At 40.2% G+C, this 14,597-nt stretch overlaps 1 protein-coding gene across 12 annotated transcripts in view; it reads left to right on the top strand.

The window, feature by feature from the left end:
- Positions 1-9,435, top strand: part of LOC121286861 (band 4.1-like protein 1) — a 278,934-nt gene extending 269,499 nt beyond the window's left edge. For all 12 annotated transcript variants that reach the window (XM_041204025.1, XM_041204027.1, XM_041204020.1 and 9 more), the window contains 2 exons: positions 1,546-1,662; positions 7,982-9,435. In XM_041204025.1, coding sequence (XP_041059959.1) covers positions 1,546-1,662; positions 7,982-7,987 — 123 coding nt within the window. In that variant the 3' untranslated portion in view covers positions 7,988-9,435. The remainder of the gene's footprint in view (positions 1-1,545; positions 1,663-7,981) is intronic.
- Positions 9,436-14,597: the final 5,162 nt, after the last annotated feature.

Genomic DNA, 14,597 nt, shown 5'->3' with positions numbered 1-14,597 from the left:
CTCAGCATTCTGACTTGGAAATATATCATCGTTCCTTCACTGCTGCTGGGCCAAAATCCTTCCTAACAGCACTGTGGGTGTACCTACACCACATGAACTTCAGTGGTTCAAGAAGGCAGCGAAGCCCACATCCTGTGAATTTAAAAAAAATATTTTCTATAACCATCAATGGGGGGATCAAATGTATAAAGCTACTACGGTTAATGGCAAAATAAGGAACATATATATGATTTCTCTGAAAGGCCAGTGAGAAGATATCATTATGAATGGGATTATTATATAAATTTATGAATTTATTTATTATATTACTATATATAGTAGCAATATATAAAGGGCTGATCATTTAGGACTGAGATGAGGAGAAATTTCTTCATTCAGAAGATTGTGAAGCTTTGGAATTCTGTACCTCAGAGCTGAGGATGTTCCATCATTGAGTATATTCAAGACTAAGATCAATAGATTTTTGATCTCTGAGAATTGAGGGATATGGGGAGTGGGCAGGCAAGTGGAGTTGATCTAGAAAATCAGCCATGTTCATATTGAATGGCAAAGCAGGCTCAAGGAGCCCAATGATCTATTCCTGTTTCTATTTTTGTGTTCTTCTGTTCTTCTTTGACAATTAAACACTTGTGCAGACTGTGATTTAAACAATTGACTTCCCAATATAAGCTTGCATTCACTGGGAACAGTAAATCATAAAATTAATCTCCTAGTGACCAGTGCAAATTTTACTCCAGTATTCTGGGTAAATGGTGTAAATATGAAAAATTTGAGTCACACATGAAACAAGTGAAGTTGTCGGGTTTCATGATTAATATTAATTTTCCAGCTCTAAAGACTATTTTAACTCCAGCTGGCAGTCATATGAGTTGCGCTAGATTGGGGGGAAAGGATCTTAACCTTGGCAGCATGAGGCCCAGGCTTCAAATGCATAAACCCTCTCACCCTCCTGGACGAAGCCAGCAGGCAGCAGCAGCAGCTGACTCGTGGGTGGAAGTAGATTATGCAGTAGCAGGAGGCTGCTGTCAGGGACTAAAGCAATAGTCTCTAGCTCCCAGCTATATGCTGGGAAGGGGTTCATGCAGCCCTCATGGTTGGCATCCCAAAACCTCATCCCTGTGGTTTACCCTTTTGCTGACAATTGTTCCTTTGATGCTGCCTGACTGCCCCCTTCCGTTTGAAATTCCATTCCTACACGTCTCAGTCAGCCAGCTATTGACATGCAGATGTGATCTGAGTGCACTGAGTAGCAACTCTGTTGGGTTTTTGAAGGTAGGGTTTGGCAGTCACCTTAATCCCTGCTTACACAGATTTCCAGTTTGGGTTAATATCAAGGGTAATGTGTATTCTTAAGAAGAATTTTAAAGTAAGATTATGAGATATCATCTATCTGACCATGTACCTTTTATAGCTGATGGCACTAGGAAATCATTACAACATCACTGTGTTACTATAATTCCTTTTTCATTAGCTAGCAATGTACATTTTCAATACAATCTATAAACCAAATCTAGGTGCCTCACATGATTGTACTATGTATTCTAGGCTCTGGCTCTTGCAATTAAGGAAGTAAAACAACAGCATCCCGACATGCTTGTGACAAAAGCAGTGGTTTATAAAGAATCAGAGCCTGAAACAGAGCAAAATGCAAAGGAATCAAAGGTACAGCACTGTATATGATTGATCATTGTTATTATCAATGGGATCAGCATTTTGTTTAATCACTTCTCCATTTATCTCTTGCAAATCACTTGGTCTTAGAAACGTAAAACATTTATGACACAGAATGTTATACTATGCTTTTAAGGGATAGCAGCATGCCATCACTAGAAGGGAAGTGTGTCATGTAATCCAGTCTCCATTTTTCTTTGGCCTGTGAGCAGAACACAGCACACACACAGCTCTACTGCAGATGTCTTCAAGCTTTTTACCTTTGTATAAATGTTCTCATGTGCCTAATCTCAATAAACGAACCCACAATGTGTTTACCCAATCCCTTATGAGTGATTGGTGCCCTTATATCATTATAAAAACACAACACAAAAGGTGGCCATATTCAGCCCATCATGTTATTCTCGGCTATCCGTGTACCCTAACCCATTTTCCAGCTCTTGGTCCGTAGTCCTGTAGGTTACAACACTTAAAATGCATGGCCAAGTATGTTTTAAATGTAATGTAACACAATTTTTGCCTTGACCACCCTTTCAGATAGTGAGTTCCAGATCCCCACTACCTTCTGGTTGAAAGAATGACTCCTCAACTCCCTTTTAATCCTTCTCCCTGCTGGTCATTGAACTCTTTGCTAATGGAAATAGGTCATTCCTGTTCTAGGTTATATCTAGGCCACACATAATTTTAAACATCACAATTAAATCTCTCCTCTGTCTTCTCTGTTCTGAAGAAAACAACCCCAACCTACCCAATCTTTCCTCATAATTAAAATTCTCTATTTCTGACAATGTCCTCGTACCCTTTCCAGTATCCTTCCTGTAATGCAATGAGCAGAGCTGTACCCTAGCTGTGGCCTTAGTGTTTTATACAGTTCTAGCATAACTTCCCTGTTTTTAATATCCCATATGATTTCTTAACCACCTTGTTTATCTGTCCTGCCACCTTCAGGAATTTGCGGACATGCACTTCAAGATCCCCCTGTTCCTCCACACTTCTCAGATTCCTACCATTTATTGTGTATTCCCTTGCCTTGGTGATCCTTCCCAAATGTATTACTTCACACTTATCCAGATTGAGTTCCAGTTACCACATCCCTGCCCAGCCGCCTCTTTCAGTTAACACAATTGGCATTGCTCTTAACTACTTTCATTAGTTGTTTCCTTATAGAAAACTGGTTAAACTTCTCTCCACCTTGTCTGCCTCAGGTGGAGTTAAGGTAACCGGAAAGCTTAAAGTTTCCTGGTCATGATCTGAGCAAAAGTCACCTAAACTGTCAGTTCACAGTTAGTTGCATGCCTTGAATTAACAAAAGGACTGCATTTAATGCTCCCCCGCCGACGGGTTTGAAACCGGGGGGTGGGGGGGGGGCTGCTCATTAAATCCAGTAGACGTTCTGCCTGTCATCTACTTGTCAACTGCTATACCTTCCACAGTTATACCAGAGCGGCAGTGGTTGCGTTAGGTGGCCTGCCCACCAGTGGGCCACTTGAGGCCCTTAATTGCCCACTTAAGGGCCTCATCCTGCCACTGCAAGGATATAACTGGCGATGGGACACCAAGTGGTCAATGCGGCAGGTTTCCTTGCACAGGCTGGTGTTGGGCAGGGAGAGGGTACCTCCTTAATGGGCCTTCTGGGTCCATCAGAGGTCGCGTCTCTCCACCACCACACCCACTCCCCCCCCCCCCTCCCCCAATCCACCCCCCCAACCAAGATTTCTCCCCCAGTGGCCTCTGAGTCCCCAGCCCCCCCATCCCAACAGGGCCTGCCAGCTTGACACCCAGCAAGGCCCCCAAACACTTACCCAAAAGCTGATCCAATGCCACATTCCTCTGTCAAGAAGCGCTGCAGAACTGTGAACTCTGATTGGCCAGCAACTCTCTGAGGCAGGACTTCTTCTCTCCAGCAGGAATGGCAGTCCCGCCTCCAGCCTGGCTGCAGGGTAGCCAGTTTTCCCCTTGGGGGGAGGGGGAGAGAGGAGGGGGAGGAGAGGGGGAGAGAGGAGGGGGAGGGGTGGGGGGTGGTGCTCTCATTCAATGTTTTTGTGGTGGGAAATCTGGCACCTCGTTTAATTCAGCCCATCGCTTCCAAAAATTACTTAAATTCAATGCCTTGGGTTTTATGTACCATTTTATGTGTTCCCACACAATTGATATGGGTGTGTGGATACCTGTTGCCCATGGCTCAGTTAAAGTTAAGCATGTTTATCATTAGCTAAGGCATATAGAAAAATTGATTACTTAACATTATGAAATGTATTTAATTTTTATAACTGGAACTTTGCACTCTATGTAAATAAGCAGGAAATTTTGGAGGAATATATGACCTATTTATAAACCAAAGTATGTATTCTAATACTGTATAAATAAGTCACTGGTGAAACCTTTAAAAAAAAAATACTGTGTACAATTTTATTCATCCCCTTTTCAAAAGGATGCTTTTGAGTGACTTCAGCAAAGAACAACAAAAATGGGTGAGGCACTAAGGGCTGTACATGAAGAAATGAGATGAACATTCTGGAACTTTTTCATTGTGGGGGAAAAAAGACACTTGAGAGGGGGGGATGTAACTTGTGTTTTTAAAATCCTAAAAAGCATAAATAACCTAGATGTAAACAAGTTATTGAACTAAAGAAAGACTACAATCGTAAAACTTGAAGTGGTTCCGAGAAGAAAATCAAGTAAAGTGAGACCAGTAAACAAATAACGTCTTCCCTGTGGTCTATTCCTCACTATTAGAATTTGTTTAATCTGAAGCATTTGTTAAGTGTGCAAAAGAATGTCCTGTGCTACTTAATTGGTGAATTCATTATTAGAAATTCATTCCTAGAGTAAAATTTGCAAGACTCTTAAACTCAGCATTTTACTGACTGAAATGGGGCTGCTAACAATTTTTTTTGTTTGGTATTTTTTCATTGCATTCAATTTTACTTTGCCATCTGTGGTATATGTGGCCAGATTTAACTCCTGAATTTCATTGTGGGTCATAGAACTGCTTTTCAAATCCAACAGTGAATCAGAAGCCACATTTATCAATATTCATCCATCAGATGAGCAATATTTTGATATACTTATTAAAGGGTTAATTGATCCCCTTCCAACTTCGCTGCATCAACTCTAGCCGTGGAACTGAGGTTGTGGAGAGTATTTCAAAATTACTCTAATTATCTGCAAAAGATTGAATAGCTGTTCACATCACATGAAACATCCATTGGATGGAATTTAGATCCCCTCCCTGGATGAGTTCAGGGAGGAGGCATGTGATTGGGCAGGAGGGTGTGGCGTGGAGATCCCACCTCCCTTTATTTGTGGGAAGCCGTCCCACCTGAGGCTGGGGCTCATAAGTGGCCAGTTAAGGGTCACATAAGAGCCTCATCTCACCAGGACAGGGGATTTGTCATTTGGGGAGTCTGCCCAGCAAACCTTGGCATGTTTGCCAGCGTCCTACCAGGGGGATCCCTTGTTCTGTGCCCGCTCAAGGGCCCAGCATTGGGAAATGACAGTCCCACAGGAAGCTCTTCCCTACCCTTGCTTCTGGCCCTCCCTATCCCTTTTCCTCACTGATGAGCCTCACCCTGCCAACACACACCTCTATCTAGGGATTCATGGCCAAACCCTTCTGCAGGCTCCTTTGCAGTAGTGTCAGTGGCCACCACTCCTAATATTGGAGTGCTGCTGGCCCCTGAGTAGCCAACAATTCTTGGGATTCTCACCCTGCCAAGGGCTTAATTGAATGGGAGGCCTGATGCTGCCCAGGTAGGCACCTGGTTGGAATGTAATAGCGTCAGGCCTTCTAAAGAAAAGCGATGCAGGATTCCCATTGGTGGGCAAGACCTCCGTCGCCCTCATTAAATCCCGGCCATAAACTTTTTTTAAATTGGAGGCAAAAGCTGTAACTAAGTATATTAGCATCAGTTTTCCATTGTATCCTTCTGTTCATTTAGCCACTTACACATGTCCACATAAAAGATGGATATTAAAAAACATTGGCAGGTAAAATCAAGGAAAAACCAAAGATGTTTTATCAATACGTTAAGAGCAAGAGGATAATTAAGGAAAGGGGTTAGCCTATGAGAGATGTACAAAGTAACTTATGTGTAAATGCAGGAGATGTGGGCAGGGTTCTTAATGAGTACTTTGTCTCCCTCTTTACAAAGGAGAGGGATGATGCAGACACTCTGGTTAAAGAGGAGGATTGTGAAATATTAGATACAAGAAGCAGAATGAAAGTGAAGTACTCGAGGGCCTGACATCGTTGAAGGCGGATAAATCACCCTGGCCAATGAATTGTATCCCAGGCTATTAAAGAAAGCTAGAGAAGAAATGGTGGATGCTCAGGATCATTTTCCAATCCTCCCTAGATATAGGCTAGGTACCAGAGGATTGGAGGCTGCGAACATAGTAACATTATTCACAAAGGGTGTGAAGGATAGGCCAAATAATTATAGGCTGATCAGTCTGACTTCAGCGGTGGGCAAATTATTAGAATCAATTCTGAGAGACAGGATAAACTGTCACCTAGAAAGGAACGGATTAATCAGGGATCGTCAGCATGGTTTTGTTAGGGGAAGGTCATGTCTTAATAATTTAATCGAATTTTTTGAGTATGTAACAAGGACGATTGATGAGGCTAGTGCAGTGGATGTTGGCTACATGGATTTCAGTAAGGCACTTGACAAGGTCCCACATGGCAGACTGGTCAGGAAAGTAAAAGCCCATGGGATACAGGGGAAGGTGGTGAGTTGGATCCAAAATTGTCTCAGCGACAGGAAACAAAGGGTAATAGTCGGTGGTGATAAACAAAAAATACTGGAAAAACTCAGCAGGTCTGACAGCATCTGTGGACAGAGAAACCAAGTTAATGTTTCAAGTCCGTATGACCCTGCTTCAGAGGTAATGGTCGATGGATGTTTTTGCGAATGGAAAGCAGTTTACAGTAGCTTCCATAGAGCTGTGTTGGGTCGCTCGCTGTTTGTCATGTATTTCTTAATGATTTGGACTTGAATGTGGGTGGCATGATTGGGAAATTTGCAGATGACACAAAAATAGGCCATGTAGTTGATTGTGCAGAGGATAGCTGTTGACTCAGAATGATATAAATGGTTTTGTTGGATGGGTAGAAAACTGACAAATGGAATTCAATCTGGAGAAGTCTGAGGTAATGCATTTTGGGAGAGCAAACAATGCTAGGGAATACATAATAAACAGGAGGATATTGAGAGGGCTAGAGGAAGTGAGAGACCTTGGAGTGCACGTCCACAGGTCCCTGAAGGTGGCAGGACAGTAAAGAAAGCATATTGAATGCTTACCTTTATTGGATGAAGTATAGAATACAAAAGCAGGGATGTAATGCTGTAAACGTTGGTTAGGGCACAGCTGGAATCTTGTGTACAGTTATGGTCACCACATTACAGGAAGGACATAATTGCTCTGGAGATAGTACAGAGGAGATTTACAAGAATGTTGCCAGGGTTTGAAAATTGCAGCTATGAGGAAAGATTGGGTAGGGTAGGCCTCCTTAGAACTGAGGACATTGAGGGGTGACTTAATTGAGGTGTACAAGATTGAGGGGGGCTAGATAGGGTAGACAGGAGGACCTGTTTCCCCTAGTGGAAAGATCAATTACTAGGGGCCACAGACTTAAATGGGGATTGGTAGAAGGATTAGAGGGGACATGAGGGTTGTGGTTGTCTAGAATTCACTGCCTGCTTTGCTGGTGGAGGCAGAAATCCTCAACTCATTTGAAAGGTATCTGGATCTGCAGTTTAAAGTGCTGTAATCCGCAAGGCTATGGACCAGGTGCTGGAAGGTGGGATTAGAATGGGCGGCTAGTTTTTTTTCTCAGCTGGTGCAAACAGGATGAGCTGACTGGCCTCTTTCTGTGCCATAACTTTTCTTTGGTTCTATTTGGCACCTTTTAGTTTGGAGATGGTCTCTTTCAAGGACTGACTTTAGAAGTGTTGTGTTGACTCTCCCAATACTGTTAGTGCATAAATAAACTGCAAGTTATGGTACTGAATACTAATGACCAGGGTAGTTCCATCCATGCACAATCCCTAATTTGTGCTGAGTTGACTGAGTTTAGCTTAGGAAGAGATAGTTAGCCTGACTGTCAAGTACTCTGGCTGAGGAGAGGAAAGATCATCCAATTTTAATCATTGTCCAGTCACTTTGGATGGTAAAATTCAATGTCCCTGGAACTGTACACTAGCCCATGTTATCACCTCAAAGGGGCTGAGGGGGTTGGGGTTGGAGAGTAGCATGGTATAGAGTAAGCTTTCTTTAAATAAAAACCCTTTTTTCTTTCCTTCAGGAGTAATAACGTGGAAGCGAAACTCCTCAAAGCACCATGAATAAAAGAATGGAATCACACTGTTGCTTTCATCAACACAGACTTTCTCTGCCTTGTTAATTCACACCGAAGAACCGGGAAAGAATATCAATATTAATGTAAAAATATACTCCTGCTGTGCAAAAAAACATTTCAGTTCCAACCACCACCAAGAAAATAAAACATTTGCAGCTACAGAAAACGCATGTTTTGAGGGGAAGATGAAAAACCAGAAACTCTAACCATCATTCCAAAGTATATGAGCTTTTTCCAGCAACTAGAATCCCACAAGGGAGTACCTTCAATGGAGAGAGAAGAGAAATCTTACAACTAATGTTTAATAATACTTGCTTATGCGATGGATGTCAATTTAATTTCCTCCTTTCCTTTTGATCTGCTAAAGACGGTCAGCAACTATCATACAAGTTATCCTATGGAAATGAACGGCACATGTTGGTTCCCAATTTGAATATGCATTAATTTATACTGAAGTATGCTTATCTGGTAATATAAAGATTGGATCTATTTCTCCTCTGAAGTTTGTATTATTCAAATGGTAACCCGGTATTAGTTTTTAACTGACACTTGGTTTGACAGCAGTTCGTGTTTTTGTAAAATAAAAAAAAACCTTAATTATTTGAAAATGAATAATTTTAGGCAAATGAGGTTTCACAGATGTCTTAATCAAAAGATAATGGATAGAAGTTTGTTAGCACACAACTAGCTGTTACAGGTGATGTCTATAGGAAGATGCTCAAAATAGTGGTTCAGTAAAATACTTAGCAATGGTTCACAAAGGACAGAATTTTTCATTCGAAATAATTTCTTCAGTATTCCAAGGCACCATGAGCGACCTGGTATCTATTCTCATAGCTTGTCCTGAATCCTTAAAAGAATTGTTACAGTAAAATTAACTTGTTTGTTGATAGTAAAGCCAGCAAAGGAATATTAGACATGCTGATTATACAAATGAACCGCTTTACCTACCTAGCATGACAAAGGACATCATTTATACAGAACTCAAGGTTAGTACTGAAGCATTTTGAGTTCTGCTAATTGAATTACATGTTGTTGCATATGATGTCAAATGCCATGTGCATGCTTAGATGATGCAATGGGCAGCTGAGAGAAGCAGAAGATTTGCACACTTGGCATTTAATCAGATGTAGTTCGTTTGTTTACCATTGCTAAATATATTTTTGATAGGATTGTTTTAGTGACTTACCCAATATTTTAAACTGAACATGAGTGATTAAGTATTTGAGAATATTTACAATTGTATCAACAGCTGACATAAATCTGTGTGCATGAGTGCATTAAAACACCTTAATACAGATATGATATGCTCCATAATGGCTTTTTCTCCCCCTACAGCTCTATGGTATGTGTTCATTGTATCCTTTTACCTTCATAGTGAAATAAATGTGCCAGATGCATCTCCTGTGCCCATTCCTTTGTTATATATTTAAAAGGATACAAAGTATAAAGAGATTTTGCTCCACTGGACACCAAAGCTGCTGTTGGACTGTTGGACGATTGTTGCACTGCATTTTAGAATCAGTAGGTTAGAATATCTCTACCTGTCTCAAAAGCCAGGGCACGGAAATATTACTGAGATGCTCATGTGCAAACGCCCTAAAGGGATAATTTTCAGAGTTTGCATGGCCAGTGGAGAGACTTGCCTGTTTGGCCACACATTGCAGAATTATATGTGTGCTGCTCATTATTTTAATTATGCACCACAATAATTTCTTGATATGGCAAGGCTCCCTACTGGTAGAACAATATCAGAATATTACCTTTTAATGGACTTACCTGAAATTCCTCTCTCTGCGTAGTCCCCTTCAAGTCACTGACTTGGAAATATATCGCCATTCCTTCACTGCCGCTGGGTCAAAATCCTGGAACTCCCTTCCTAACAGCATTTTGGATATACCCACACCACATGGACTGCAGTGGTTCAAGAAGGAAGTTCACCACCACCTTCTCAAGGGCACCTAGGGATGGGCAATAAATGCTGGCCCAGCCAGCGAAGCCCACATCCCGTGAATGAATATAAAAGAAATCTGTGTTGCCACTTCTAAAGTGAATAGTGCCTTCTCGAAAATAATGGAAAGAGGGATTTCAAGCGCGTTATGTGTTCATACCTTAGGATCCCACTGTGTAATTAAAATTCATCATCTCTACATTCTGATTTGGAGTAATTCTAAGTTAAATTCTAGAAAATTTGAGGAAAACCTTTGAAGAAATCAGGTTGATATCAATTTTGCAGGGTCTAAGCTAAATTAAACGATTAACATCAGAAATTGAAATATCATACATTATTTTAGTGACGCAAAATATTGCCAAGTGACAAAGGTAGGTGTGATCAGCAATGAATCAAGTTTTAAGCAAGGAAGTTACAAATTCTTTTGCATATCACTGAGTATTTTGTGTGTACCTGAACACGTTCTTTGTTGTGATATTCGGAAAGCTTTATCATTATGTAAAAGTTTTAATGTGGTCTAATATGTGCATAGACAGTACTTTGACAATAGTGTTGCGGACAGGGGCTGTAGAGGTGCCAAAGTATCTTGACCTTGGCAGCACAATGCCCAGAAAATTTTCCAATAAAAAGTGGCAGCTGGCCAGTGTCTGGAATACTGGGCTGCAGGAAACCTTTTGATGGGGACCAATGGAACATTCTATAGTGCAATTAAGTGGATGGGAGGAGGTTCACTAAAGAGCCTTGAGGCTGGGGATTGAGGAATGGGATGGGAGAGTTGCATGGAGCAGAAATCTATCCACCACCCGGGATGTGGAGGATGACTTCTACAAGGAAACCTTTGCAGGCCCCAACTCCTCGCTAGGTTGGCCTGCGAACAATTTCTCAACAGTTTCCCTGAGCAGGCTTCTAGCTAAAATAGCAGTTGGGACCTGATGACCACATTAGAACCCATGTGTGCATATTTAAAGAAAAATCCTGCCAGTTTCCAGCAGATGTTCCCCACATTTGCTCAGAAGAGCGAGTTGAAACGGAAAATTTTGTGAAGAGAATGCGATCTCAGCAGTTAAACCTCACGGCTGATTTTAAATACTCAGTTTCCGTTGGGTAGGCAAGGTTGAAAATGCAACTATTCTTTTAAGAAAGCTAATGAAGTAAATTTTAAAGTCCATGTTTAAATTTAGAATGCCAAGATACAGGGGTGAAACTGTAGAGCAGCTGTTGATTTTGAAAAATATAATACGTTTTCTATTTATGGAGCACTGACTTAAGTATTTTGAGAAATGTGGAGAATGTAGGAAAACAAATTCTGGCTGCAGTCTGAGATGAAAAATGAAGAGATCATTAAATAATAAAGAAACAAGGCCATAGGGAAATATTTTATTAGTAACCCATGAGCAATACAAACATAAGATGGATCAATCCAGTGAATTGTAGGTTTTGGACAAGATCATTGATGAACCAAAGCTTTTCTTATTTCCTTTGCTGTTTCACATCTTTTCTAACTCTTTGGACAATTCAATATTTACTTCATATTTTGTGTGATTTTTTTTTCCCTCTGTAGAGTGTTTTAAATTCTTCCTTTCCATTAAGCACCATTTGTAAGTTTTACAAATTCAGAATTTATTTCCATCTGTATTCCTGTCCATTGGTTTTATTTGTTAATGAATTATTTTATAGGTATTGTATTTTGGAAAAGTGGAACTTATTTTTGTAAATGTTGTAACTTAATCAAAAGGCAGATGAAAGTGTCAATACCTTTTTATGTTACCATTATCTTCTAATAAAATTCAGTAACTGCTGGATAATTACAAAGAAGCTACACAAACTTCATTTTCACTTCTATATAGGAGTTTTTTTTTTGCAGGAAAACTTGTCTTTTTTCATCAAAACTATATTTTAAATCATTTACTTAGCTCAATTTTTTATTTCTATTGATGAACTTGTTCCATACCAGCATGCTGATCTGCAAAACTGGTTTATTGTATACCAGTTTAAAAGGATAAAAACATGGAGTTGATGGTGACTGTAGCAGTTTTTCCACGTGAGGATGGTAACTTAGGGATAATGTTCATTCAGAATTTTTTCTTTTAGTTTTCTTTCATAGGATCATAGAATGATGCAGCACAGAAGGAGGCCATTTGGCCCATCATGTCTGTGTGGGCTCTTGGAAAGTTCAGTTAAAACTTTCAAAGCCAAATTTTAAACACCAAGTAAAACGTAAGTTGTATGTGCAACACAATCTCTTTAACAATTATTCTTATCTTTTTGAAATTGTTTCCACACCAGCCCAAATAAAATCAAAATGCTTACCTTTTTCTACATCACATTTTTGCAGAGATTGTGCTATACAGAGTATGAATGGTTTCAGATAGGATACCAATTATTGTGGCATATGACAAATCGGCCAACCAAGCAAATTAATACAAAGGATTCATTAATATTGCACCTCATTATCCCCTTGGGATGTCTCAAAACACTCTTCACCAATTTATTGACAATTAATTGTGCACTGCAAGGTCTCCAAACAAGTAAAGCAATTGATAACCAGCTACTGCTTTTGGTATTGCTGGCTGACAGAAGAGTGATGTCCAGGACACAAGGAGTACCTCCTACTTCAAACAGTGCCACAGACATTTTTGAGTCCATATGAACAGGCAGATCAGGCCTTGGTTTGAACACATCTGAAAGGCAACATTCCCTCAGTACTGCACTGGAGCCTTGGCCCAGGTTAAATGCTCAATTCCTTCTAAAGCTTCTTGAGAGTGAAATTCAAATTTGGTAGGTGCGCAAAATGATTACTTATTTACCTGTTCATCCATTTCTCTGTGCACCCAAACCTGCGCCCCTACCCCCACTGTCACCTCGCCAACCATCTAAACATTCATATATTTGCATCCAATCTTTCAAAATGATTTTTTACTATCCAATTCTCAAACATTGAATTAAATTTATGCTATAAAACTTGCAAGAAATTGGACTCATGACATTGTCTGGGATAATTTCTGCAAATTCTGCCAGCAGTAGTATTGTAGCTACATCACTGATCCATAGCTAGTTCTTTTACATCGAGGACAAAAACAACCAAGATTCACATGCTGCTTTACGCAGCAGCATTTCTTTTTCAGGAGATCTACAAGATACTGCCAGACATGATACGCTTAACAAAATATCTGCAAAATATGTCAGCAGATTAGTTAACTGTAAAATTCTATTTATAGAGTAGGGTGGTAAGATCATTTGCTGACACAGTTCAACACATACCTTACAAGAAGTTTTAAATGAGTTTACTTGATGCTGGCATCATGTACTACAGGGTGATACTGATGCTTCCGAGAGACAATTCTAGCAAAATAGTGAATTCTCAATTGACATTTACAAAACTTCTTGAAATACATTTCCTTGGGGCAATTTCTTTTTTTTGTGGACTGGTTGCCATATTTGGATTAAATTCCTGTCCACACTATTTTGAGAGCTCTGGCTCTGAGAACTTTTAAAAGATTTGCACACCATTCTCTTGGCACTTGCAAGAAGAACAGTGTGTTCCACATTGCACTTGACTCCAAGGCATTAATAGTATCTTGGTGCATTTTTTATAGTATTAAGTTCTCATCAAATGTTTCATAGCTCCCAATAGGCCAGACTTTCTCCTGTTAATTCACTCCTCTCCTGAAGAAGCTGACTCCTCCGTGGTGATTCACAGACTTTGTTATTGATGTTCAATGCATGAAATTGTTTCTGTTTAAACTTTGCCAATTTATTGTTTTTTGACATGAGTCATGAAGTTGTATAAAAATATCAGAAGGTAAAAACAAATTACAGCTTTACAATGGGAGCAATAAAACAAAACTGACACTGTTAAGACTATTTCCATGCTTTCATGGGCTGAAATTCATCTGGTGCCAGAAATGGTCTGAAATGGGTAATGCACCTGGAATATCTGTTCAAAGTCAACAGCAAATTGGGTCTCCAGCCTCCTCTCCATTAATCCAACCAGCTGCAAGTAGGCTTGGGAAATTGATCTGGCTCTAATGCGAGCTAGCTGTTATGAGGCTATGCCCCTTTATTTTTGAAAATGTGCAGTACTGGATATAGAAACAATGGCTGCCACAGATAGGCACACCCAAAACCTCTTGGAAATACACAATGGGTGAAGTATTTCAAGGCAAGGCTGCCAGCTACTTGAGATAGGTTGCAAGTGACACAGGCAGTGTCTAGAAACTCTTCAGCAGAGGGAACAGATTGAGGGCTGCTCTCTCTCTCCCTTTCTTTTGGAAAACCCAGTTCCAGAAGTCAACTCCTTCTGCCAGAAGCTGAGTTTTCGTAATAATTGCAACATTATCTATATCTGAGCGCATCCAAGAAATCAGCTAACCTAAAATGACCACTGTTTAAAATCGACCTCAAGTACAATCAAAGGACTCTTAACCATATATTCGTTTACCTCTTTTTATTGGACTCTAACTTCCCTTTATCATACCTGTGTGTGTGTGTGTGTGTGTGTATGGGTGGACCCAAATGATTACATGAGGGCCAAATGCTTGACATTGCATTTTTATTATTTTTCTTGGTTTTAGTGGTTATAAATTTGCTCTTTCTTTGACTCAAGGAAAC

Source organism: Carcharodon carcharias, chromosome 14 (genome assembly GCF_017639515.1).
Source record: "Carcharodon carcharias isolate sCarCar2 chromosome 14, sCarCar2.pri, whole genome shotgun sequence".
NCBI lineage: Eukaryota > Metazoa > Chordata > Chondrichthyes > Lamniformes > Lamnidae > Carcharodon > Carcharodon carcharias.
The sequence above is the reverse complement of the archived record's forward strand: the minus strand, read 5'-3'. Positions and strand labels throughout refer to the sequence as shown.